Source organism: Neoarius graeffei, chromosome 16, assembly GCF_027579695.1.
Source record: "Neoarius graeffei isolate fNeoGra1 chromosome 16, fNeoGra1.pri, whole genome shotgun sequence".
NCBI classification, from domain to species: domain Eukaryota; kingdom Metazoa; phylum Chordata; class Actinopteri; order Siluriformes; family Ariidae; genus Neoarius; species Neoarius graeffei.
This window is the reverse complement of record NC_083584.1, coordinates 1662280-1689538: the sequence shown is the minus strand read 5'-3', so window position 1 is coordinate 1689538 and position 27259 is coordinate 1662280. Positions and strand designations below refer to the sequence as shown.

Sequence of the window (27259 nt, the reverse complement as noted above, 5' to 3'; positions counted from 1 at the left end):
TTGTGCAAGGTAAAAAATTGCACAAAATGTGACATATTTAATATAAAATAGGAGAATTACATTGATTTTGCTTCTAAATATAACCAAGATGTGCACTTTAAGTGGAAGCCGCTCAGCCACAGATGAGCTACTTTCATTTACAAGTGTCTAAACCAGCTGTTTGCTCATAAGTTTGATATTAATTTCAATAAGGCTTATCACAACTATAACACTAGATTCAACAGTAATATTCGAAAAACAAGGGCGGCACGGTGGTGTAGTGGTTAGCGCTGTCGCTTCACAGCAAGAAGGTCCGGGTTCGAGCCCCGTGGCCGGCGAGGGCCTTTCTGTGTGGAGTTTGCATGTTCTCCCCGTGTCCGCGTGGGTTTCCTCCGGGTGCTCCGGTTTCCCCCACAGTCCAAAGACATGCAGGTTAGGTTAACTGGTGACTCTAAATTGAGCGTAGGTGTGAATGTGAGTGTGAATGGTTGTCTGTGTCTATGTGTCAGCCCTGTGATGACCTGGCGCCTTGTCCAGGGTGAACCCCGCCTTTCGCCCGTAGTCAGCTGGGATAGGATCCAGCTCGCCTGCGACCCTGTAGAACAGGATAAAGCGGCTACAGATAATGAGATGAGATTCGAAAAACAGCAGCCAATAGAAACTGGGGCTTGTGGACATCTACAGATTTTACTGTAGACGATTGGAACGAGTTAGATAAAGTCTTTGAGGGAAATAAAGTTTTTTAAAAAGGCCTCTGCAAAGTAGTTTTTTTTAGGATGTTTTGCCAAAATAGTCTCAATCGTTTAGTTTTCAGCTCAAAAAACGCGTTTGAGTCTGCAGTACACGCACTGTGTTGTACCGTCCTCTCCAGGACACCAGAGGGCGCAAATCTAAACCCATGGCAATGTGAATGCGCTGCGCATGCGCTTTTCAGTTTGCAGGAGGAGCTAGGAAGAGGCCGAGGTGTTGATGTGAAGCTGTGAGTTTAAATTTTATTGCAATTATTTTCTTTTTTTAAATCCTTCATGAACTGTTACACTGGGAGTTGATCTCGCGCTGCAGTTTAGTCATTAATAATAATAATAATAATAAATATTGTGAAGCTGTTTAATGATGCTTTTGATCCAGCTTAGCCTATAGGTTCCTGTGCTATCGATTCATAATAATAATAATAATAATAATAATCTGAATGTTTTCACGGAGGGTTAAGTGAGTTGGCGGAAATCTTTATGAAAATGTTTTTGTTTGTTTTAATTTACACATCTATAATATTTATTGTTTATAACCTGTGTATAAATGTGTGATGAGCTGAGATGGTTAAGAAACAGAACTGGTTTAAAATCTTAAGTTTTTTGTTTTTAAATAAATTAATAGAGAAGACAGAAGCAAAAAAAAAAAATTCTGATGATTTTGCTTCTTTAAAGACTAATAAGCTTTAAAATGCTTTTTATCTGAAACATTTCACATAAAAAGATACAAATTAAAAAAAATGCATCGCTAAAAACATAACATACCTATCAGCAGGTTTAAAAAATGGTTAAAGGTAAAAAAAAATCTACACATCTCTTACATGGCAAAAATAAATGAGTATAATAAAATATAACATCAGTAACAAAAAGTTAATGTTGGATTTGTCCCATGAGCTCAGGACCATTTCAAGTCAATACGCTGTACAGGTCCGGGTTTGAGAACACCTGACCATCGCACCTGATACTTTGGTTTTGTCTGCTGCAGCATGTTTCTAATTCTAAAAAAGAAACAAACAAAAAAAACAACTAAAAGTATCTCGAAGGTTGATGAAAATAAAATCTTTCCACACTCAAGTGCATTAATGCCCAGCCCTTTACCCCCAACCTCCCAGAGTCAGGACACTGCCACACCCATCAGCCAGAGAGTTAAGATCTGCTTACATCTTTCTTTACCATGGAATAAGATTTATCGCTCATTTATCTTCCTACCAAAAGCTGAATCAACATTTTCTGCCATGAACTGTGTGTTGAGGCGTAAACGATGCACACTTTTACCAGGAGGAGAAGACTGAAGAGTCCAAGTGAAGAAGGTTAATGTTAAAATGTAAATTTAATGAGCGAGCTGTTCATTTCATCTGTTTTTAATTTAGTCGTGGACGATTCCCACCCGTCAGGCAGCTCTGCCGTATCACATGACCGCTCCCAGACAGGTAGGGAGAAGGCGACCACATGCTTCCTCCAAGACACGGGAAGCCAATCACATCTTTTCAAACTGTCAGGGGGCGGAGTCACACACTCAGAGGAGAGTGCTATCCACCGCCTTCTGCGTACGTGAGCTCACAGACTCCTGTGATTGGCCAGCGTCACTGTTGATAAGGGAGAGGCAGTATGCCCCTCCCACCCTGAGAGAGATTGACTCACTTGGTCTTTCAGCATCATTAAGATTTAAAGGTCCCATGGCATGGTGGTTTGTTGATGCTTTAAACGGGCTCGTGGAGGTTTCCGGATGTTATATCCGCAGCCTTTCTCGAAATGAACCCTCGGCACGTAAATATAGCCTCCTGGGAGAAAGCCCCATTTCAGCGCTTTTCCCAGTGCGTCGTTTTGCTAATGAGAAGCAGGAGGCGGGGAAGGGTAGAGGGTGGGGGCGGGCCATGGGGGGAGGGGCTTGACCAAGCTGCGCACAGACATACTTGCTGCTATCAGCGCCTGTAGCCACGCTGCTAAGACAAAACCCCGTTCTCCCTCGGACTCCTTTCGTAAACTCAACGTGACGCAGAGAACAGAGAGTGAGAGTGTTCGGAGTGGTAGTTTACGAACGTATAATACCCTAGGCTTGAACACGCACTCCATAACCAAAGAGGATAGAAGCAGCAACTACAGCAACATATCGCTTATCCAACAGAAGACATGCATTGTGGAGCAATAGTCAAACATAAGCTCATAAGTTACAGTCAATTTCCAGACTAAACTCAGTTTAACAGAGCATGCTGCATGCTTTTTGGTTTTGTAGCGCAGAGTACCTGGCTAACTGCAGGAAGCGGTTAGCTGCACAGCTAATGTAGCCATTGCTAGGCTAACGCATCGATTTTAAAACACGGCAAAACGACCAGTTATACACTTACTTGTTCGGTGTTTGTGGCTGATGCGGCAGGGATGCTTGGTACGGACCCAGGCTTCAGTGACAGTTGATGAGCAAAACCTGCCCTGTACTGTCCCAAGTTGTGGAAACATTCCTCAGGAAAATGCTTCTGACAAACATACACCGTCTTAGGTAGACTCGACGGCGTATTATTGGAGTAAATAAAATTAAGCCACTGCGTCTTCAGGGGCTCTCCCGTCTGCAGTAAAAACAGACTCTTTTCTGTGTTGTCACATCCATGTACAGCGCAACTTCCATGTTTCGCTTGCTTAGGTGATGCCATGTTGTTGTGTCCTCCATGGTCTCCTCACTACAACTGGGCGGGGCAATCCATACAGTGGGTGGGAATCCAGAGGGGGGGCGTGGGGATCATCTCCCTTGCTGACGTAGTAAAGGGAAGAGTTTATCAACGCGCAGTTTTGACGCGCCATTCTCAAATGTTGGGCATAGTTTGGTTTACACATTATGAAATTTCTAGCCACTGGGGTGACTTAAGAAGGTCAGAGGAACTCATTTTAACGTTAAAAAACCTCAGAAAGTGAAAATTTCATGCCATGGGACCTTTAAACTTGCGATATCCGGGTGGTGGATAGTTTACGGGATTCTGCAGTAATGGACAGTAAACATAAAAAACCCACCTCATAACAGTATATATTTTTGATATAATCCTTTGGCTATTTGCTTGTCCGATGTCTACATGGCCGACATTTTCACTGATCTACTGCTGCTTAAAGTGGTGAGGAGCATGCTGGTCAAAACCAAAATACAAGAAATATAAAAAAGTATATTCTTTGTAAAGTGTTTGTTATATTTGACACTTCACTGTAGGCCTGGTCAAAACATTCCTCTTTTTTTTAATAGATACAAGCTAAGTCGAACATGTACTGATAGGGTTTATTGACGGAAAGCAAGAGAACCCTGCGAGAACAGTCCAGAGCATGGGGGGGAGGGGGAGGGGCTTCCAGGTGGTGTCTGAGAGTTCAAAATACCTGCGCAGGTGATTCACAGGTCGATTGGTGAACACACTCCAGTGTTAAATTGAGGAATTTCGACACAAAATTCATAAAGTTTTGCAGATGTGCAATATAATATAATCAGAGTAAACGTATTATAACAAACACTTTATCAGACGTGTATCACAAGCCGAGTTGTAATCACTGTAACTGAGGATAGGTGCACTATAAAAAAATCCAATGTGGTTTAACTTTATCTATAAATGTTTGTTTGTTGTATCTGTGGTGTATAACGGACAGCTGGAGAGAGAATGAAGTTTAAATGTGTGTAGTTTTATGATTAAATATGTTACTGCAGTGTGTGTGTGTGTGTGTGTGTGTGTGTGTGAACTTCAGTTTTATTTCTGTTTGTTCTTTAAATTCAAATTTTATTTCTCACACACACAACCATACACGGTACAACACGTAGTGAAATATGTATTATAACTGTCTGTGATACAAAACTAAAAATAGAATTTACTAAACCAGAATTTATTCTTTAAAGCTGTGCTGCCTTTCAGATTTTTCAAGTGTAGATTATAAAATTTTTCCCCCCCGACACCGTTATTTTTGTTTAGTGACCGAAAGCTACTGAATTCGAATCACAGACTTCCAATTTTATTAGTTTTTTTTTTTAAATAGAACAATTAATGAGTTTAGAGCCATGTGGCCCTAAATTCTCCGCTGCTTTTTCCTGCTTCACCATGACTCAATTCAAGATACTACATCATGCATCACGTGGTGGGCTTTCCCCGTTCATGCAAGGCATTGTGGGATACAAATTTGAAACAGGAGAGAAAAATGGAGGACGTGAGTGTGCGAATGAAACGTGAAAGACCGACTCCAGTAACGGAAAGAAAGCGAGAAGAAAAGACGTTATGTTATATACGAAGGAAAGGAAACGCAGGACCAAACTAATAAATATGGCGCTCAGCGAGCACCTCGGTGTGATCAGCTGTTCGTTTAGCAACAGAATGATGGAACTGTCAGTGCACGAGCAAAGGGAAACCTGTAGATGGCAGTAATGCAACACTGTGGATGCCAGCTGCCGTAAAACCCAAAAGAAGAAGGTAAACCTGCGCATGCGCACACGGACTTCCTCTGTCTGCTTGACTGCGCCAAGCGAGCGATTTCATGCACATTATTTGCTTTAATCCCCTCAAATTAAATAACTTCCCAGCCACAGAATGGCCTGATATTTTGTGAGATATTACAGAAATAAACAGATATCACAATCACCACATTTCAGACGGAACTAAATTTCACAGATTTTATGAAATTGAAAGGCTGACTCGCTTTAAAATGTGTAGAGAAAGAAAAAACTATATAAAAGTATGGAGTAAAGGGATATCAAGCATAGTTGGCAGTAATAGTGTGGCTTCTTCTTTTGGCTGTTCCCGTTAGGCGTCGCCACAGCAGATAATGTCCCTCCATCTCCTCCTGTCCTCTGTATCTTCTTCTGTCACACAAACCGTCCTCATGTTCTCCTTCACCACAGCCATACGGCTCATCTTTGCGCTTCCTTTTTTCCTTCTACCTCCAACTCCGTCTCCAGCGTTCTTTTCTTTTCCCAGTATCCTCTGGATCTCTCCTCTGTACGCATTCAAACCATCTCAGTCTCGCCTCTCTCACGTTGTCTCCAAACCATCCTACGCTGCTGTCCATGTGCAGTGGTTATTTTGTAATAAAGTTCAGATGTGCAGTAACATCTCAGTGTGAATAGTTTGGACCAGCAGCAGTCGCTCTTATGTTTAATAATATGAAGATTCTCCACAGGAGGGTGCTCTTATCACAATTACATCACTAACTGTGTGTGCACAACTTTTTCCCCCTTCAGATGAGCTCTTCTGTGAATATCTGAGTGTGTCTCTCTCACACACACACACACACACACACGCTGCAGGATGCCGATCCCTCCCCCACCTCCGCCCCCCACCTTCAGCCAGGTAAGCATGTAATTTGCATGACGAGCAAATTATCAGCGAGTGAGTTAGCAGTGTGAGTTAGCAGTGTGAGTTAGCAGTGTGAGTTAGCTCCATGTGTTGTGAGGTTGCACTGTGTACAGTGGTTAATTTTTTATTTACCTCCAAACAACTTCAGACAAACACAAACGAAAGTCTCTGATATTTGCAGCAAAGTTTTTCTCACCTTTCAGTGTGCAACCTTTCATCATCACAGCACAGGTTTATGAATATTTATAAATGTAATATGAATATATCCACCCTCAAACACAAGTTCTAAATAAACATGAATCAGATGAACATTATTTCTGCTTTAGAGTAAGCTAATTCAGTTTCAGTGAGCAGTTACCTTACCTTTAATCACTAAATAATAAATCTAACAGCTATAACCTTTTAGACTGTGATCTTATTAAGAAAAAAAATCATGCCCCTGTGGCAGGGCCTCACCGAGTCCTGGGGGTTCTCCAACCCACTTTAAGAACCGTGGAACACAATCTGACTGGTCTGGAAGCACCTGAACAAACAGTTCTAGGGACGCGTTGAGAGGAACTACCTCCCGGGGATCTTCCCCGAGAACTACACACCTGTAGGAGCGTTTCTCTTTTTGTATTCACTTCCCCAGTAGGAACGCGGAAGTGACACAAGCTGGCTTGCTAGCAGGAAATGCTAGCAAAGATTTTTATATTTCGCTTAGACGCGTTAAAATTGCACTGTAGTTCAGTGGCGGCTCCTGAATTTTTTTTCAGGGGGGGCAATTTTCCCCCGTTATGTCTACACGAACCATAAATGTCCACAGGACTGAAGTAAATTGACCTCGGTAGCAAGTCAATAGTCAACCAAACCCAGAAAAACACCACGGTGGCTGGAGCCCTCAGTTTCGTCTTTGCCTCGTAGAGCTAACTCGAATACTCCACAAAATCTCACGCATTGGGTGAGCCGGTTTAATCATAGACATATAAACATAGACGCCGCATTGAGCTGGTGGCCGTTGCTGGGATACGTCAGAGTGTCCGCCGTATTGGATGTGGCAAATCTTCCCCGTAAACCAATGCAAGTAAATGGACTGAACTTCATAAAGCCCCTTTCTACAATAATATTTAACTCGGTGCCTTTTATTCACCCATTAAGACACACACGTATATATTTGGGAAACAAACAGGCATCAAAACAACATATATAACTTTTAATGTGATGGTTATAAAGTGTGCGCGAAATACCCTGTACACTGCAAACTAGCGACAGATCCGCGATAGATAGCTCAGGTAAGCTAATCAGTCAGCATACCGCAGCAAGCTACCAAAACCTGAGGCCACAATAACCAACCTACAAGACTGAATATGATAAATGATGGAAATAGTGGAAAAACTGGAAATAGTGAATGAAAATAAAAATGTACTGTTTTATTTATTGGGTCACCACACAGACCTGCTCTCGCTGAATAAAGTGAGCTGAATGAGCGCCAAACTGAGTTCGGCCAGGTTCTAACGTCATACCAAAACAAAATACATCACTGATTCCTTCACATTCAGAAAGGTTAAAAACATTCATCATACGTTCAAAAGCGTTCATCATAGTGTGGCACTGTATTCTCTAATTCTCACTGCTTATAACTCTACACCCCCCCGGTGGAGATGAGCTGGGAAACTGAAGACTGAAGGAACAGTATTGAAAAGTATTTTTCCAGTCTCACCTGTGAAAGGTAATCCCATGTGATCTCGTTTGGACGGTAAACCTGTTGGTACAGTTAAACGCAGCACATGAATGAGGCATCTTTATTCTCGGCTGCTGTCTAGACGCTATACCAGAGACGGCTGAAGAATCTCCACTTTGCCCCATCCAATATGGCGGCAAGGATGACGTATGATTCTACGCAGAAGGCGGCGTCTATGTTTATGTGTCTATGGGATCGAACGCAACTTTGCCGCGCTGCGCAGTGACGCAAGCACGTTAGGGCACGCCCCCCCGGAACCCATAGAGATTCCATTGAAGTGTCAGTCAGGAGAAAAAAAATATATTAACATGGGACTCTATCAGTGAACTCTTGTGCGATTTTCAGCGTGACTGAAATCACCCCAAAAGGGGCGGTACTCTAGAAGCAAGACCACCCTGATTGGACAATGATACCCAGAGACAGATTAAAACGGCCTCGAGCAGCGCTGGTGAAAGTTTGTTTTAAAAAAAGAAAAAAAACTTTTTTTTTTTTCGTTTTGGGAGTGCGTCGCCCAATCGCCCTTATGCACCAGCCGCCCTTGCTGTAGTTCCTCCGTTGTGTATACACTCAGTAAAGTCTGGACTTCGCTGTCACTCCATTTGTCTGTGGTTTTTTTTTTTTTACTCCTATTTTTAACACTAATGGTAAGAGCTGTTGTTTACATGGCTAACGCTTTAAAGTGCATATCACAGGTAAATTCAGGAGCAAGATCAATGTAATTCTCCTATTTTATATTAAATTTTGGTCAAATATCTGTCACATTCTGCATTCTCTGCAATTTTTTTACCTTGCGCAATACCAGAAAAATTCAGTTGAAATCAAGCCATTTAAAGCGAATTGGTCCGCCTCTGAAAAAACTCGCCATTTGGATTTCCCCGCAAACATTGATTTTCGTGACGTCGTGTGCGGGACGCCTCCCTCTGAATCCTACGCCAGCGCTGGTTTGCTTATGAGAAAACGACCTGGTGGTTTTCTGCAAATTTCTTCAATGTTATCACGTAATTATTAAAATGGTTAACAGATGTATCGTAGGAGGGTGTAGCAACACCAATCTTGATGGGATTAGTACTCATCGTTTCCCAAAAGACCGGACAAAGAGAGAAATGGGAGCGCTTGGTCTACACAGGCTGTGCACTGAAACCATGCAAAGCTCTCGCAGCCCGCTGGCGCTTCCGCAGGTGACGTCACGAATCTGGCTCCAGACTCCCTTGGGATTTTTCCAGACGCGTTTTGTTATTTTATTTTTTTCTGCTGTAGACAGATGGCCTTGTGCAAAATTACCCTTCTGGATGAGTGTGTAAAGGGACATACTTTCATATAAAAAAAACGAAACTGGTTCAGAATATGCACTTTAAACTGATTTTTTTTAAATGGCGGTTCCTGGTGCTGCGTTGTTTCAAGTTCAACCAGTCACCCACTGTACACTTGTGTCACTCGTGGTTCTTCTTGTGCTGGGAGAGAACCTACCCTGAAATAGGAGCTAAAAACATCCCTCAAAACGGTGTTCTAAAAACTGAGAAAGTTCTCAGTTCCTGCAGTGCGACACACAAAAAAGGGGGAACTTCCTCCAACAGTTCTAAGAACTATGAAAAAGTTCCTCCGGTCCGAAAGCTCCTTTAGGTTTCTGTTGATTGATGATTTTGGAAATGATTCACTTTTTAAACGACTCCCTGCGTGATTTGCTTAATGTTCTAAATTACCCTGTAATTGATTCCTTACATTTTATGAACAATTCATCATGTGATTCACTTGCATTTGTGAGCGACTCCTCAAGTGATTCACTGAGTACCTGTACTATGCAATGACTATAAAGCTTTCTCTATCGGAATGACACCTTGAATGATTCACTCATGTTTGTTCGTGAATAAATAAGGGAGCTTCGTTCTGACTGGAACACCTCCCCAAATTCTTTTACATTTTTTGAAAATTATCTATTTATTTATTTTTAAACCTTGTTTCTGTTCATGCTAAACCCGTGACAGTGTTTTCTTTTCCTTTCTTTTATCCCCTAGCAACCTTTTAAAACCTGCTTTTCTGCTCTTATTTTCTGATTCGGAATAAATTTGTCTGTGTTCACTCTATTTTTTTAACCTGTGTGTATTTCTAAGGCGAACACGACTCCGCCTAAATTATCTCAGGATGAGGCAAAAGGTAGAGGAGCGTTACTCTCGGATATCTGTAAAGGGACCAAACTGAAGAAAGTGGGTGTGGTTAATGACCGCAGCGCTCCCATGATCGAAAGTAAGAGAGTGAAAGTCTTTAATGAGTTAAATAAGGCAACAAAACCACAGAATGATCACTGTGTTCTCACTTAGAGCCAAAAGGGGGCGGAGCTAGCAGTGGAAGCGGACCCAGTGCCGGCGGTGGAACTAGTGGTGGAGGCGTGTCCGCAGGAACTCAGCAGCCAATAGGAGGATTGTTTCAAGGTGGAGTGCCGAAGCTGCGACCTGTGGGAGGTACAAGAAAAACACAGGCGGTTCATTATTCATTATTGCAGAATTTATTCAACAGTTAATTATAACATAGGATATGTTTTTATTTTTTTATCAACGGTATTGATATTTTGTTGTTATTTTACATTTCTTGCCATTCAAGTGAGGTCATATCACAAACAGCTTCCTGTTCACTGTATATGCTCACTACATACAGGAACGCAGTGCTGCGTGGACCCTACATAGTGCACTACGTGACATGACAGTACACTGTCACACTGAGAAACTTTACTCTCTGTGTGTGTGTGTGTGTGTGTGTGTGTGTGTGTTAGATGGTTCCGTGGGCAGATCTTCACTCCAACCCCCTTCATCTCGCCCCGCTGCGCCCCGCCCTCCTGGTTGCCCTGATGACAGTGAGACCCCAGCCCACCAGCCATCTCCCCCTCTCCCACCTCCTGCGAGTCGGCGTGGCAATGCTCCACCCACTCCTACTCAGAAATGTGCCACGCCTACTTATAACCGTGACAAGCCCCTTCCTCCCACTCCGGCTCCGCTTGCTCCTCCAGTGAAACCGCCTCCTTCTCCAGCCAGCAGCCGCTCTTCTTCCTCATCTTCGTCTTCTTTAGCACCGCCCCCTCCCCCACCCCCATATCGCCAACAGCTGTCCGTGTCTAATGGATCGTCCAGTCCGGTGAACGAACTTGCCCCTGAACTGCCGCAGAGGCACAACTCGTTAAGCAAGAAGCCCCCAGCAGGAGGCCACACCTCTACACGAGCTCATGCCCCACCCCCTCCACCATCAAGCCCCTGTCCCTCCCCATCCACTGCCCGTCCTCCTCCTCCAGTACGTGACCCCCCTGGCCGTGGAGCAGGTGAGCCAGTTTCTTTCTTTCTTTCTTTCTTTCTTTCTTTCTTTCTTTCTTTGTCATTTTTAATTAATGTTGAATAAACTCGTTGTAGCTCCTCCAGTACCTACACAGATGCCACGGAACAGTCGTGAAGCTCCTCCCCCTCCACCATATCGGACACACTCTGATGCCCCCAGTAGGGGTAAACCCCCGCCTCCCCCCTCACGCTCTCCTGCTGGCGCACCGCCCCCTCCACCCCCTACTCGCAATGGCTACGCCCATAACACTCACAGTTCCCGCTCCTTTGCAGGTGAGTGTGCAGCAGTCGTGATGATGGGCTTTCGTAGGTTACATTTCAGCAGCCATGTGTCATTGCAAAGTTTTCATTACAATATAATGATAAATATAATAATTGCCTCAAATTAGCTTAACAGGCAGCTCAACCACCTGGTTAAAATCATTTATCACTGCAGTTCAAATAAACAGTGTTGAGAATTTTGTCACCAACTTTTCCCTTTACCTCAGTGGATTACATTATTGAGGTTACACTGAGAGAACCCGGTGTGGCCACAGAGTTTTCAGTTTTTGAAATACACCTTTGAAAGACTTGTATTTCTTGTCTGATATTTTGGTCTGGGGATTGACTTGTCCTGTCTAAAACCTTCCACTGTACAGAATGTTTCTGTTGAAATCTGAATTCATTCTGCTGATACCATCATGAGTTCCTCATCAATAAAGATCAGCGAGTCTGTTCCAGAAGCAGCCATGAAGCCCAAGCCATGACACTACCACCACCGTGCTTCACCCATGAGCTTGTATCATGAGCAGATCCTTTCTTTCTCCAAATGTTGGCTTTTCCATCACTTTGGCAGAGGTTCATCTTGGTTCCAGAATCTTTATTTTTCATCACTGTGAATTCCATTCTAACTTCTGACCCACTGAAATAGTAAATAAAAGCTGAAATAAGTCCATCTCGTAGCTATTCTTTTAAAATACCTCTAATGGAAATAAAATAGAGACCCTAACATAAAGGGGCTGGCTTACACTTCCCAGAATCCTCTGAGGCAAAAGTGATCTTCCAGAAACAATCCACAACAATTAGGTAATATCCATAGATCTTAGATTTTTAGATCCTAAAAATGTTCATGTACATATGGTTGGTGAAAATGTTCAAGATGGTTTTCAAAGGGAACACTAACAGTGAATTCGCAGAGGTTTTGCTGCACGGAGAGCTAACAGGTTGCAGTCAGGTGCTTTCAAACAAAAACAACAAATTGGATTGTGGGAAGGGTGAGCCGGCTCCTTCTATCGATGGGAACACACGTTTTATTCTGGTGATGTCACACGATCATGTTTGTGATTGGCTGAATTAACTGAATCTCCACCCCTGCTGATTCATAGACGCAGCTGATCAGAATCAGAATTACTTTATTAATCCGCAGAGGGAAATTCAAAATTGCAACCAAGCTCCTGAATCAAGGAAGAAGTAAATATGTCTAAAAATAGAAGGTAAAATAGTCCTTAAAAAAGAATAAATAAAAATAAAATTAATTTAAATAAGATCAATCACTTAAGTAAAAGCAAAATGAAGTGATTTTATATACAATGATTCCTACATACAGATCGCACCTGAGTTAAGGGTACACGGTAAGAAGTGTAGCACAGTTATACAGTGGAAATGATGGTGTCGGTATTAGAACTTCTGGAATATTGTGTATTTTGTGTTTTTTTTTTTTAATGGTCAGTAACATGATGAAAATAAATCTGCATTTTGCTTTATGTAATTTATTTTGCCTTTTTATCTTTTTTTTTTCTACCCCAGATGATTTTGAATCAAAGTATTCTTTCCACCCACTGGACGATTTTCCACCCCCAGATGAGTACAGACACTTCACTAAGATTTACCCCAGTAAAGCCACCAGAGGTGAGAAAATGTCTAAATTCTGACCATGTGAAGGACTTCCTCAGACCAGTACATGGCTGAGTTTATTTGGGTTTGTTTTGGCGTCAACGCTGTATTAATTTTCTGTTGGTCAGATCTTAAAAAGTGTATTAAAAAACATTGAACTTGATTTTTAAAAAGAAATAATGTGTGTGTGTGTGTGTTGCAGTAATGAGAGGAGCTCCTCCACTTCCTCCTGTTGGCCGGTGAACACTGTGAGCAGTGTGAGCATGCACACACACACACACGCACGCGCGAGCTACACAAATTCTGCACCTTATTTACCATGTCTCACTCTGGCTGAGCTACATTCCACATCATGTGACTCCATCTGTCCGTTTGAGAATGACCCAAATCCAAGTGATTCTCTTCTTCGCCCACAGAGGACATGTTTTCATGGAGAGGTGACGTACATGATAAACTGTGAGGGTGCCATGCTTTCATCAGCTCTCCAGAGTAGCACAATTGATTACATTTGGAACACGGGCTGTATATACATAAAATCAGGGTTTCTGATAGTCGCTACAAACTACTAGCACAGATCCTGCTGGACACAGTGTCTGCACGCTCCAATGTAATACACATAATATTTTATATATATATATATATATATATATATATATATATATATATATATATATATATATATACACACACACACACATCAGTGTTTTCCCCAGAAAAAAAATTAAAGCCCTAAATTCTGGCATGATAAAACACAGACAATTAAGTGCCAACGGCGCGAAGCGAAACTAAGGGGGTCCGGGGGAAAATTTTTAGAAAATCGATGCTCTCGGGTGCATTTTCAGGGTCTCTGAGAGGTTTTAGATCCAGGATGATTATAGGATAGATTTTAACATTGCTTCAATGATTTCTGACCTAAATAGTATTAATATAGACACGTTTGAAATTTCACCTTAAAGTTCAACATGCAAGTTAAACTGTTCTGTTATAGATTACTGAGGTCTATGATGGATTGAAAATCTACGGGGATCCCTTAATTATCTCTGATCAAGTGGTGTTGTAACAAATGTGCATGAAAATATGAACAGTGGTTTGCTCCATCTTATGCAATCCAATGAAGAGAATCGATCATCACAACCTCCTGTTGATCACAAAGGGATCTGAACCTAAGACCTGCCACCTTAAAATAAGTTGCTGTATATATTATAAAGTTTAAATTTTGGCACTTTATTAAATGGACTAGATTAAGATTAAAACATATTTAAAGGAAAGGAAAACTTAATTCATACATTTAAGTTTGCAGAAAGATTATGTATTTATAAACACATTCATGAAGAGATTGTGTTAATAAGTGTCAAATGTAGCATAATTGTGAATAATAACGATAAGCGTATTCGGCAGTGTGATGTCACTGTGAGCCTTTAACGAAAGAATAATCCGGAACCTTCTTTTGTTAAATGGATCCCAGTGACGTCACACTGCCAAAAATGCTTATGATTATTATTTGAAATGATGCTGTATTTGACACATTTGGACAACTTCACTTTGTGAGAGTGTTTATAAGTACATAATCTTTCTGCAAACCCAAACTAATGGATTAAGTTTTTTACTCCTTTAAAGCAGATTAATTCTCCTTGGCTTTTGCTTGGCCCAATGTTGGGCAGCCCTCTCATAGTCCATCTCGCCGTCATCCATGCTGATGTGGATCAAATTGTCCAGCGAGTCTTCTTCTAGCTTATTAAAGTCAGTCGGCTTTGTCCGTCTGGTGGGGGACGACATCGGCAGCCAATGAGATTGCTTATAATGAATCGGAAACTTCCGGGATGTCTGACGTTTTCTTTTGATATTTTTATTGGACGGTTTGAACATGTGATCTTGACGTAGCCAACAGATGACAGTTTGTTTACATCATACCACGCGGACATATTACTTTGACAGAATCAACACAAACATTGGAAAAAAGGCCGCTTGTTTAACACAAATATCAATCAGTATGTAAATGGATCTGTTATTTGCTCTCCTAGGTATCTAGTTACTTGTGGGTAGGAAATTTAACATATCGGTATAAATCTAAGCGTATCGGGTTTTAACTAAAGCAACTAAGCGTATCGGCAGGCAGAGCAAGTGTATCGGGCCCGACATGCTAAAACACTGGGGAAACCCGTGTGTGTGTGTGTGTGTGTCTATGTATATATATGTATATGTAATAGAAATATATATACAAGTTAAAGTTAAATCCCAGTAAAAATTCCCAACAAATTACACTAAAGGTTTCATGTTTAATACATCCTGTGAATTTCAAAAGTAAATAATCAGTTGGCCTGTTCTGAAGAAAATCAAGTTGTAGTTCCAGGTGTGATCACTTGATGTCAGTATTACAGTATTAATCTCTTTCCCCCCTTCACTGTGTTAATGGGGTGACTGAGGTCATTAAGGTTAAATGATGTTAATTTAATTAAAGTTACAGGTTCAGGGGTCAGCTTTAGATTTAAAAAAAAAAAAAGTCACTCCTGACAGAAGGTCATGCATCAACTCTCCTGCATCTAATAATCACTGCGCTTATCAACATGAGCTGTGTTTCAAATCATGTGTGTCATGCACTCGTGTGTTCACTCAGTGTGATGTAGTGCACTATTAACACCACCGTCACATTCTGTAACCACTGAGAAGGTAACTTTGGATCACTACACATTGTCTTTCACCCTTCCGTCACAGAAGGGAACTACTTGATGTTTGGAGACACCAGAGGGGCAAGGTCATAGGAAGAACCTGTGGTTTTATAAAATGGTAGATGAGAACACTGCTACAGCACAGATGCAGAAAAGAAATGTTAATGGCAATAATGTTGGGTGGTAAAAGTTTTTTTCTTCCATTCTTGTATCAGTTTTGATCCAGTTCTGTTTGGGTTCCATCCTTTAATTGATCTGTTCTGGTTATATTCTAGATCCTCTATTAATCTGGTTCTGTATCTGATCCAGTTCTGTTCTGGCTCTACAGTCACCTGTGAGAGTGTAGTGCACAGCGCTCCGTTTGAGACACAGCCCTGCACTTGTGTTCACTGGGGGTGTCATTACTTTTGCGCATTTGTTCAGTGGTCAGCCAGTGTGAGTGCTGAAGTTTGGATTAATAATGAATAAATTTTTTTACTTTAATGACGGAGTGCCAAGCAGAACTGGAGGTTCTGTTTCAGTGTGGTGTTTATGACCTCAGCACCAGAGTCTCAAAGAAAGATTAGGGTTTTTTTTTTTAAAGACATTATAATGCATTTTCCTGTCAGTCTGCACTCAGAGTGATGTCACACTGCATTCAGACCTGTATAACACTAAATTAATCAATCAGAAATGGAACTGAAGTAATCGGTTTAATCCTTTATTGATGTACTGACTCTCATCTACATTATAATACCTCACAAATGACTGAACATGGTTTTATTTCATTTCTTTTCAGTTAAGGTGCTTTATTAACATAATTTTTTTGTTTATGGACGACAAGTTTTTGATGATTGATTGTAGAGGGTTTATCTTTTATTTTATTTTTTAAGCTTTTGTATTCCAGCTTGTGTTCATCCTCCATGTGTTATGCCTATGGAGAAGAAGTGATTAAGCTTTTTTTTTTTATTATTAAACGTTTTGACACCTGCTGAGAGAACCCACAGTTCCCCGTAGAACCGACTCGCTGTGTTAGAACCCTGTATTAAAGGCATGTGATGTGTGTGGGACTGACTCGGACCAGCGCTGGGATTTTCTGCATGGTGAAGCTGCTGTGTGCTTTGCACTGTTAATCTAAAGTATGACATCACTTCCTGTCTAAAGGAATTGTAAATTAAACAGTTAAAAGGTAGTAATTTATTCATCGTGAAAATGTTGAGGATTTCATAAATCTGCAATACAAATTTTGCGTTACTCTTTTTTTTTGGAGACGTTACACATCCTTGTTCACATTTTATGCCTCAATGCATTTACACACCTGTTACACTTTATCTACCTGGCCCCACCCCTTTAGTTCTCTGGCGATGTCCAGATGGCTCTCAGATCCCTGGGCACCATCTGCCTGTCCTTCCCCTTCTGTTCTGTAGATCTGTCACTTGGCTCCACCTTCTCAGCTGTCTCACCATCACCTTGTCCTGCCCTCTTGAGTTGTCTGGAGATGTTCTTCTGGTGCTTAACTTTACCCCCCTCACTTCTCTTGAACTCTTCTCCTGGCTCTACCCCCTCATTTTTTTGGAGCCAGCCTCCAAGTTCTGACTAACAGTTCAGTTCTCTTTACCTTCAGCTCTGTGCATTTTAATAGTGTAAGAATCATCTGTTTATCTGAAGCAGGTTACACGCACATCTGGTTGTGCTGCATTATCAGATTTTTACATTTTAAATGATTTTTTTTGTTTCCCACTGCTGTTTATGTAGTGACATGATCATATTATATGCATTTCCAGTCATGAGTTTGTCAGTACTTAATGGAGAGGAAATAGACATTGGAATAGGCATTAACATACTTTAAAGTTGTAAAATTGTTCCAGAAAATGTGAATAAACAGAGCCTCTGCATAATCATCTGTATGTGCTAGTAAAGAAATATTCTGAATAAGATTTCCTGTATTGACTCTTCTGTCTATCTTTTTCAACGGGAAGGAGGGTGTGCATACTTATAAACACCAAAACAGTGGTTATCATGACATGAAAAAGTTTAGTAAATCTGAATTAATTTAAAATCTGTTAAACATGACAGGAATGAAAAAGTGAACCTAAATAATAGTAAGCATACTGTAAAAGATACAGACATTTAGACATGCAAGTGTTCGAGTAAAACACATTTTCAACTGATTTTAAAAAAAAAAAAAACTGGCCACAAGTTCAATTCTGACCCCGTGTGACTCACCAGTTCACCAAGGAATCAGTCCTAAGAAAAATATTAAACTCATTCTCATCTCATTATCTGTAGCCGCTTTATCCTGTTCTGCAGGGTCGCGGGCGGGCTGATCCTATCCCAGCTGACTCCGGGTGAGAGGCGGGGTTCACCCTGGACAAGTCGCCAGGTCATCACAGGGCTGACACATAGGCCCTGTTTACATTATGTCGAATCAGCGGATCATCAGATTAACGTTCTTAAAACGATTCGCGTACACACTGAAACCAGTGGTGTAGTGGAGATTTTTAAAGTGGGGGTACGCGATTCGTGACGTCATCGATTTGATATGTCAGAAGCGGTAGCCTTTGTTTGGTCGCCTATGTTTGGTCTGAATGATTTGTATAAATGTTACGTTCTTTTAACAACACAAGAGGGCACAAGAAGACACTTTTTTTCAGACATTTTTATGTGTGCAATTTTCATTCGTGTTTGTCAGTGCAGCCCAACTGTTATGGCGAAAAGCCGCGGTTTATTTTGTCTCCAATAAATATGCCGAAATGGCTAAAGAGGAACAAATTCGCCTTCTCCTTCCGAATGCATCGTCGTAGACAGCACCACTCTGCTGCTGGAACTCAACATAAACCTTGCATAGGTTTAACATGGACTATCAGGCGTGAAGCCAAAATATTGGAAATTAAGATACACAAACACCTTTGTTCATGTTCGATTCATGTTCATTTGAGCCGAGCTGCATTCGGAATTCGATATTTGTACTAGCCTACTTACTGCCGTGGCAACAGCTACAGCATGTGTCCAGAAGTTCAAAAAAAGTCACGTCACTCACTCACATCGCATACAAACCAGCAACGGGCTGAAATTTATTATAAAAGGCACCAATCGAATAAATCCAGCATTTAGTCTGGCGCGATTGAGGCACCTGCGGATACAAAATACATGACATGCAGCCATTGGGTTAAGCCCGACCATGCACTCCTTCTTAAAGACTTGAGTATTTCTTTAAATTTATTGTCATTTCACATTTTTGGATGTACAACAAATCACTAAACAGGAAGGCCACAAAGATTATGAATTTCAAATCATATAATACAGTATGTGGTGAAATTATCCGCGTAAGGATGAGCAGGCAGGCGATTATATCAGTTCTGTTGCCCTCTCGGTGCTGCTACCATGAACGCCCGGAAATCACACACACACACAGAGACCCTACTGTTATTATTATTATTGTTGTTATTGTTATTATTACTGTTATTCTGTCGAAGCTCTCTAGTTGGTCGAAGCAACATTAAAATGGCGGAGTCAACCGTTTACATAATTCTAATATCTCGGCTGCGTTTAGAATGCATTCTACTTTGCGTCGCTACGTTTTACGTAACATTCGATTGGGGGGGGGGGGGGGGCATTGATGATGAGCACAAAGGCACGTGTCACTTATGCCGCTTTTCCACTACAAACGCGGCTGAGCCGTGCCGTGCCGAGTCGAGCTGAGTCGGGCTGAGCGGGGCTGTTGGAGTTGCATTTCGACTACAACCGCGCTGAACCGTGCTGGCTGGAAGTGGGTGGACACATTGGGTGGAGTTAGCGAAAGTGGGTGGACGTCACGTGATGTCGTTAAGCAGCGCAAACAGTGACATCAGTGACAGTGGCGGAACAAGTCAGAGCCGGGCCGGGGGCGGGGCAAATGACCGGGCCCTTTATTAAAGCTTATCATAACATCATTTTAGGCTACAAAATGTCCGCAACTGCGGTGTTTACCAATTTCAACACTACCGGGTGCAACTATGTTATTTAGTACATCAAGTCCTTCAAACGAACATGTAACTCAGAAACAAAAAACATTAGGATACTGTACATGGCTCATAATAAAACATCAATAGCCTATACTGCGCACATTATTTGAAGGGCATACGAATGAGCGCTCAGAGGCTGCAACGGTGACAGGAAGAGTCAGAAATAAAAGGAGGGCGGTGCAAACCTCACTGAATGCACTGTGTTTACCAATTTCAACACTACGGGGTGCAACTATGTTATTTTGTACATTAAGTCCTTCAAACGAACATGTAACTCAGAAACAAAAAAACATTAGGTGACATACTGTACATGGCTCATAATAAAACATCAATAGCCTACTGCGCGCATTATTTGAAGGGCATACGACGAGCCTTGCGCTCCGCGAACTCGTCCACGATGCTCTGTATGTCACTGATTCAGTGATCTTTTAAGCGGTAGTCTCACGACCCGGATAGTAAACAATAAACATGGAGGACATGGAGTCGTTAGTGTTGCTGGTCTTGGTGCTGTGGCTTGTTGTCACCGACAACGCGGACAGATACTGGCAAGAGCGTATAGATGAGGCGAGGCGCATAAGGCTTCAGAAATTCTCATAATTCGTAATTATTCTCCTTCCGGGTTTGCGGTGTTTACAGATCCCAGCGCGCTCGCGGGGCGTGTGTGGGCATGTGAGGACACTCCTCCTCACCAATCAGTGCACAGGGGAGTGTCTGCTCACGCCCCCAGCCTCACTCAGCTCGGTTTGGCTCGCTTCAGCCCCACTCCAAAACGGTGCGAGTTTTAGGGGCTAAGCAGGGCTGAAACGAGCTGAGTCGTGCTGGTTTTTGGTAGTCGAAACGCGAGCCGTGTCGGGCTGAAGTGAGCTGAAGCGAGCTGAAAAAGGGTAGTGGAAAAGGGCCATTACTGTGGAGCGGATAAACTCAGGCCATTGAATGACAGGTTTTTTTTTTTGAATCTCATCTCGGGAGAAGTGGGTGGACGGCGTACCCCCGCGTACCACGCCCACTACACCCCTGACTAAAACCGTTAACCGTGCACACAGCAACGCCAATACATGGATACAGGGGCGTAGCACCAAATTCTGGGCCCTATGCACAAGCAGTGGCCATGGCCCCCCCCCAAAAAGCTCAGCAGTTAACAATGCTGAAAGTATCTAACAACAAGGGCGCACTACCAGTCCAGTCAGTTATGTAGCCACACATTAATCTAACAACTCTTAAATGAATAAAAAACCCTAATCACACAATACATCACTGAATCTTTGTTTTATTTGCAGAATGATTAAAAGTTGTAACAGTAAATGCCACCAAAGGTCACCAAACACCTATGACATTGAGACTAAATTAGGCTATTAGCCTAATTATGTTATGGCCCAGTAATAAATATTAATTTAATTTTCGATTAGTATACTATTGGAATGTAAACAAAAAAGGCATCATGTTATTTCTAATTTTGTGCTGTGCAGTTTTTAGCACTGACAATCGCGGTGGTATTGAAGCATTTATAACCGCGGGTGTTCATTTACTGTAGGCTATTTGCTTTCACACTTGGGCTCACCTTTCTTGGGAAAGAAGTTTGTGAGCAGTTGCTTTCCCTCATTTCTTTTCTTGTCTCTTTCCTGCCTCTCTTTTTGTTTCTGAAAACCGGATTTTGTTTTCTTGTGCATCATCTTCCATAGCACAGATAGCCTACAATGCGCATGCGCTGCTTCAGCAGAATGAACGCCACGTTAAATGCGCCGAGTTAAAAAGCCCGGTGAAAGCGGACTAAACCATTTCGTGCAAAGGGTGGGGGGGCCTGTCCCCGGACACTATATGTAGGCTAGGACACACAATTCAATCCATTAATCAAACGATTTATTTACCCAAAACATTACATTTACATTAGTTAGCAACATATATTGTGATCTTTAAATGGTATTGATATTTAAAGGAAAATAAAATTATAAAATTACAGACTCCTCAAGGGCCCTCCCCCCCACTTGGGGCCCCCACTACGACGCCCCTGCACGGATACGCTAATCACATGACTTTAGACGGCGCGTAACATGACCCCAGTGCATTTTGGGCATGCGCAAGGCTCACCACTTGCAAGTAGAAGGATGGCAAGCCTGAAGACCTTTTTTTCATGGACGGATGACGAGGTCCAGTTGTTACTAAATGTAACATTGGATTATAAAACAACGGTGTCGGGTCAGGGTGTGGACTGGGAAAGTGTCCAAACAAAATACGGGGACATACTGGGCCGTTTTTTGGACCACTACCCCTCGCCAGAGGATGCCCGCGCAAGTGGGAAAGACTTCCCTCACGCGAAGGAGGAGATCTCAAAAGGTAAACATTTGAAATATGTCTTTGTTTAAAATTGAAGTAAATATGAAATGTCGTTGTAAAAAATGAAGTATGCCAGTCCGTTATCGGTGGTACTGGGACTACAACGACGCCTTTTTTACACCGTGTATGGCCTTCGTGTTTATGCTAGAAGGATCACGTGTTCGGTGCACTCTTCACCTCGCACAACGGCAATGTTGTCGTGCTATGGTACATAGCTGTTCATTGTTTACGCTGTTGTCCTTCAAAAAATAAATGAGAAGTCCTCAAATCATTGTTAATGCTGTAGTGATTAAATATAGCTGCTCTATTGTAGTGATGTGTCGGTCGCGAACGATCCGGTTCAAAGAGCCGGCTCTTTGAAGTGAACGACGGGCTCTTCGGTGGGAGCCGAGTTGGGGAGCCGAATTAGTTTTTGTCCTTAGGTGCCTCAGAGAGAGAGAGACTTTCACAAAAAAAGTTGCTGTCCGATTGCGTCTTTGTGTTGTCTATTACCATTCAAAGGAAAAAAAGTATCATGGTGTACGCCTACTTTTTTTGGTTGATGTCATTCACAGCTGCGAAAATAGGAAAATTGTTGTAATGCTTAAAGCTGTGGAGCGCAGGGGAGAGGAGTCTGTGAGGCACCTGAGGAGGGGAAGATCAGCTGTGTATTTTATATTGGTAATATAACACAGTTTTGCATTATGTTTGTGAGAAAATAATTTATTAATTGGTAAGTTTTATTTCTATAGCTAGAACATTGTTACACTGCTATACTTTACAAAGCTTTACAAAAACTAAAAAATAAAATGGAAAACATCCTATTGATAAAATATAAATAATGTAATTAATTAACTAGTTAATTGCAGCAATTAAATCAAAAATAAAATCTCGGGAGCCGTTTGGGAGCCGAAAGAGCCGGCTCCTTATAGTAAGAAGAGCCAAAAGAGCCGGCTCCCGAAAAAGAGCCGAAATTCCCATCACTACTCTATTGTATATGTGATTGCTTGAGGAGTTTAACCAGAGACGGTGAAAAGGCAGAGCATTTCGTTTATAAGCTACTAAACGGAGTCCAGTGACCTCCAGTGGATATTTTTAAATAGTAGTCCAAAGAGAAGATTCTGCAAAACGAATTTTTTAATCCATATAGGTGTTAACGTAGTCAAATGGGTAAAAATAAATCCATTTGCAAAATCTCCCCTTTGGATGGCGTTTTCAAATATATCTGGTTGAGCGCACCAAAACTCCGTAGATGATATGTGTAAGCGAAATGCCCAAATGTACAGTCCCCTCCAAAAGAACAACTAGGCAAATTCTCTTGTTTTTGTCGTTCACTGAAGACATTTGGGTTCAAGACCAAAAGAAGATAATGAGACAGTAGTTCAGAATGTCAGCTTTTATTTCCTGGTATTTACATCTAGATATGTTAACCAATCTTGGACTTAATCACTGTTTGTATTACACTGCAGCATTTTAGGTGAGCAAAAGTATTGGGTTATGGGTGTTTCATGTTGACCAGTTGTTGAGTGTAAGGTTGATTTTTCAAATTTAAAATAGTCTGCATGACTTTCCTACTTTTTGGCCTTCTTTAATGTCATGTTTTTTTATCCTCTGACAAGAGATGCAGAGTCGTTATGGGTTTAAACCCAGGCCAAAAGGTTGGTAAGTCATGCAGACTACTTAATATTTGAAAAATCAACCTTAAACTCAACAAAACTGGTCAACATGAAACACCCATTACACACATTCCAATACTTTCGCTCACCTAAAAAAAAATGCTGTAGTGTAATACAATCTGTGCAGAATTATTCACTCAGAACCTTTTGTTATATTTCAGATGTTGATGTTTTGTGTCTTGTCCTGTATTCTCAGCTCAAGTGACATCGAAGCTTAAGGCCATACGCGCGAAGTACAGACGGGCTGTGGATGCTGGGCGGAGGAGTGGTTGCGGCCAAGTGGTTCTCTTCTTTGAATTGTGTGAGGCCATTTGGGGGGGATCAACTGGCACCTGCTCCCTTCCTGGAGGAATAGAGACAGCAGACCTTCGTGCGGACCGACCTTCTGAGGCAACAAGCTCCACATCAAGCTCCACGACAGAAGGTGGCACTGACTGTGATGAGGATGAGGTGGGTAGCCAGGTGCTGAGTGGGCAGACGGTTGCGAGGCGTCGCACTCAACTGGCCACAATGATGGAGTCGCACCGCACAGACCGGCTGAAGAGGAAGATATCGCCACTTGTCATTGCTCAGGAGGAACTGGAGCTAAAGCGTCGAATGTTCCAGCGGCTGGAGGAGACTGACCGTGAGTTCATCGGCGCCATGAACCGCATGGCCGCATCAGTTGAAATGCTGGTGCAGCACATGATCAGTGGCTCCAGCCACAGGAGGCTTCAGTCACCACAGCACAGCACACCACACCATGCCTCCTTACATTACAGCACACCACGCCACGGAACCTCATACTACAGTGACACACAGGACAGCATGCCATATCCCAGTTATGGGCATCTGTAAATAGCAAAAAACCCTTTTTAATTTACAATTTCATGTTCAATTTGTTCACTGTTAATTTTATTGAGTGAAAACCATGTACCACTTATACCATTTTACATGTAGGAAGGCATGCAAACTCCGCACAGAAAGGCCCTCGCCGGCCACAGGGCTCGAACCCGGACCTTCTTGCTGTGAGGCGACAGCGCTAACCACTACACCACCGTGCCGCCTGACTTTGATTCTCATTTAATTTACAATTTCATGTTCAATTTGTTCACTGTTAATTTTATTGAGTGAAAACCATGTACCACTTATACCATTTTACTGCATGTTTATACCCATGTTTAATTTTTTTTTACTTTTTCTGCACCTTTTGAGACGTGTTGTACTCGTGTGGGCATTTTTTCTGCCTTGTATCATCTTTTTGTTTTTCATTTAAGAGTATAAAAGTATGAATATAATGCTTTGCTTTGTCATTCTTAATGTTGTTCATGGTAAGATGCAAATGCTGCCCATTGTGTAGTTATGATTTATCACAGAGGATTTGCAAGGGTCCGCACACCTCGAGAGTCTTTGTTTGCAGGTGCAGCTTTTCAGTTTCATAGCTTTCAGTGCAGAGGAAGAGCGCAACACTGCTGCTTTACGTATCACCACTTTATTTTTTAGCTTGCTGACGTTTTGGCGTCAAGCCTTCATCAGAGGCTTGACGCCGAAACGTCAGCAAGCTAAAAAATAAAGTGGTGATACGTAAAGCAGCAGTGTTGCGCTCTTCCTCTGCACTAAAAGCTATATCACAGAGAATTGACATTGGGCTCAATGACAATGTAACATGTATGATTGGGGTTACTCAGATATTACTGAAAGCAGTTTGATATGGTGTCTTCACTACAACCTTCTAGAAAGTTAACACGTGCCTAGCACACACATTTTGTGCAGGTGTTAATATTAGTGTAACTTCATTTATGGTTATTCACATTGACACCACTCAAAGTAAGTACTCACCAACATGTTGAAGGCTGCTGAATATATTGACAGGACAAAGAGATGTTAAAGAGTAGTTTATTAAATGTCAATAACTAATGAACACAACTAATGAACTATGAGTGATAACTAGTGATGAGTGATAACTAATGAACATAACTAATGAACACAAGAGTGTATGATATGGAATGACAGTTTGAACACACACAAAAAATCAAAATCGTGCAGAGTTCTCCGACCATCCCTGTAGTTGATGACAACTAACCAAGCCTATCATGAATGGAACCTTGAAATGGTACTCAAGGATCCAAAAACATCGTGACAACACACCTCACACGCCTTCCTTCAGCTTCGTGTGTTTTGTCCGCTGCAGCTGGTGGCTGAAACTCTTGGTCATATTGCGTATCAGCAGTCACACTACTCTCTGGCAGAGGTTCCTTCTGCAGTTCACAATAGTTATGCAGTACAAAGCAAGCATATATCACATAGTAAAGGTCATCCAGGTTTATATCCATAGGCCTCCTCAGAGCTGCAAACCGTGCCTTCAGGCGCCCAAACGCACATTCTATCACCATACGTGCCTTGCACAGCGTTAGTCCATAATACTGTTCTTGAGGAGTAGCTCCGCCATTGGGGTATTCCTTCATTAGGAAAGGCAGCAGGGGATAAGCTGGATCACCAAGGATGAACGCAGGAACCGCATCCTCGCCCTCCACCAACTCTTTTGGGCAGGGTGGTATTGTCCCATCTCTCAGTTCACTGCACAACACAGAGTTCGCGAAGATGTGTGCGTCGTGGACACTGCCCGGCCATTTCACCAAGACGTCCATAAAACAGTAGTTGTAGTCGCACAGTGCTTGTACGTTCAGAGAATGTTTCCCCTTTCTGTTTACAAACCCTGTGGAATCAGTACTGGGTTTCACTTCGATGTGCGTGCAATCGATTGCCCCCAGGCATTGTGGCATACCGTGACTGCTGTAGAAGTTGTCTACGAGCCGTTGTACCTCAGGTTTCATCTTTGGTGTGGCGATGTACTCATGACCCAAGGTGGTGCATATTGCCTTACACACTTGACGAATGATGACAGAGACAGTTGACCGGGAAAGTCCAAAAGCATTGGCAGTTTTACGAAGTCGCCCCTCATTGCACAAGTAGTACAAGGTGCATGCAACCCTGGTGAGAAGGTCGACGGGCCGTCTCATTCTCGTGGTTGTCCCTTCCAGCTGTAGATGTAGTCACTCCGACAGGTGTATCAGTGCTGATCTGGACATTCGGAAGTTCTCATACCATTCTTCGGCGACAACAACTTGGTCCACGAAGTTGTCCCACCAAGCGCTGCTTCTTCCCGGTCTAACCCAAAACCGGCGCCCCATGTACGGCTTCTGTTGCCGCAGTTGCAGGGTATTCACATCGCAGAAGGCTTGCAGAATCTCGCACCTCCTCGCCAAGTACTTCTGGGCAAACTGTACTGCCAACAGTAGGACAGAGAGCAGGTTCTGAAGATTCAGAATGCGAGCCTTGTTGTCCATGTTGTTTTCCATGCTGTATTTCCGTCAACAAATAGCAGGAAGTGAAGTCCGCGAGTCGCGTCACATGACCAACGTGGGATGACTAACGCCAGCGAATCAGGAAGGTGGATGTCACAGTGACGTTGTCCAATGAGACGCCAGCTAGAGCTCAGCACAGCGTATCCGCGTATTCTGAATGTTTACACAGCACCGGATCAGACATGATCTGGATTGAATACGTGGACTCTGGCGGATTCCCGTTTCCCGGCGTTTCCAGGCGTTTTAATGTAAACGGACAGTGCATCCGCGAAGAAAACGAGACAGGTACGGTCTAATGTAAACTTGGGCATAGACACAGACAACCATTCACACTCAC

At 42.4% G+C, this 27259-nt stretch overlaps 3 protein-coding genes across 3 annotated transcripts; 2 read left to right on the top strand and 1 right to left on the bottom strand.

Annotated features, from left to right (window-relative positions):
- Positions 1-902: 902 nt before the first annotated feature.
- On the top strand, positions 903-17523 carry wipf2b (WAS/WASL interacting protein family, member 2b). Its single transcript, XM_060942292.1, has 8 exons — positions 903-958; positions 5920-6028; positions 9863-9995; positions 10070-10210; positions 10519-11058; positions 11147-11344; positions 12857-12958; positions 13146-17523. Exons 2-8 carry the CDS (start codon positions 5987-5989, stop codon positions 13184-13186), a joined length of 1197 nt encoding a protein of 398 aa, XP_060798275.1. The 5' UTR covers positions 903-958; positions 5920-5986; the 3' UTR covers positions 13187-17523.
- Positions 17524-21694: 4171 nt separating this feature from the next.
- Positions 21695-24752, top strand: LOC132899880 (uncharacterized). Its single transcript, XM_060941933.1, has 2 exons — positions 21695-21923; positions 23775-24752. Exons 1-2 carry the CDS (start codon positions 21695-21697, stop codon positions 24413-24415), a joined length of 870 nt encoding a protein of 289 aa, XP_060797916.1. The 3' UTR covers positions 24416-24752.
- Positions 24753-25674: 922 nt separating this feature from the next.
- On the bottom strand, positions 25675-26577 carry LOC132901015 (putative nuclease HARBI1). The gene has a single exon (XM_060943429.1). It carries the CDS (start codon positions 26575-26577, stop codon positions 25675-25677), a length of 903 nt encoding a protein of 300 aa, XP_060799412.1.
- Positions 26578-27259: the final 682 nt, after the last annotated feature.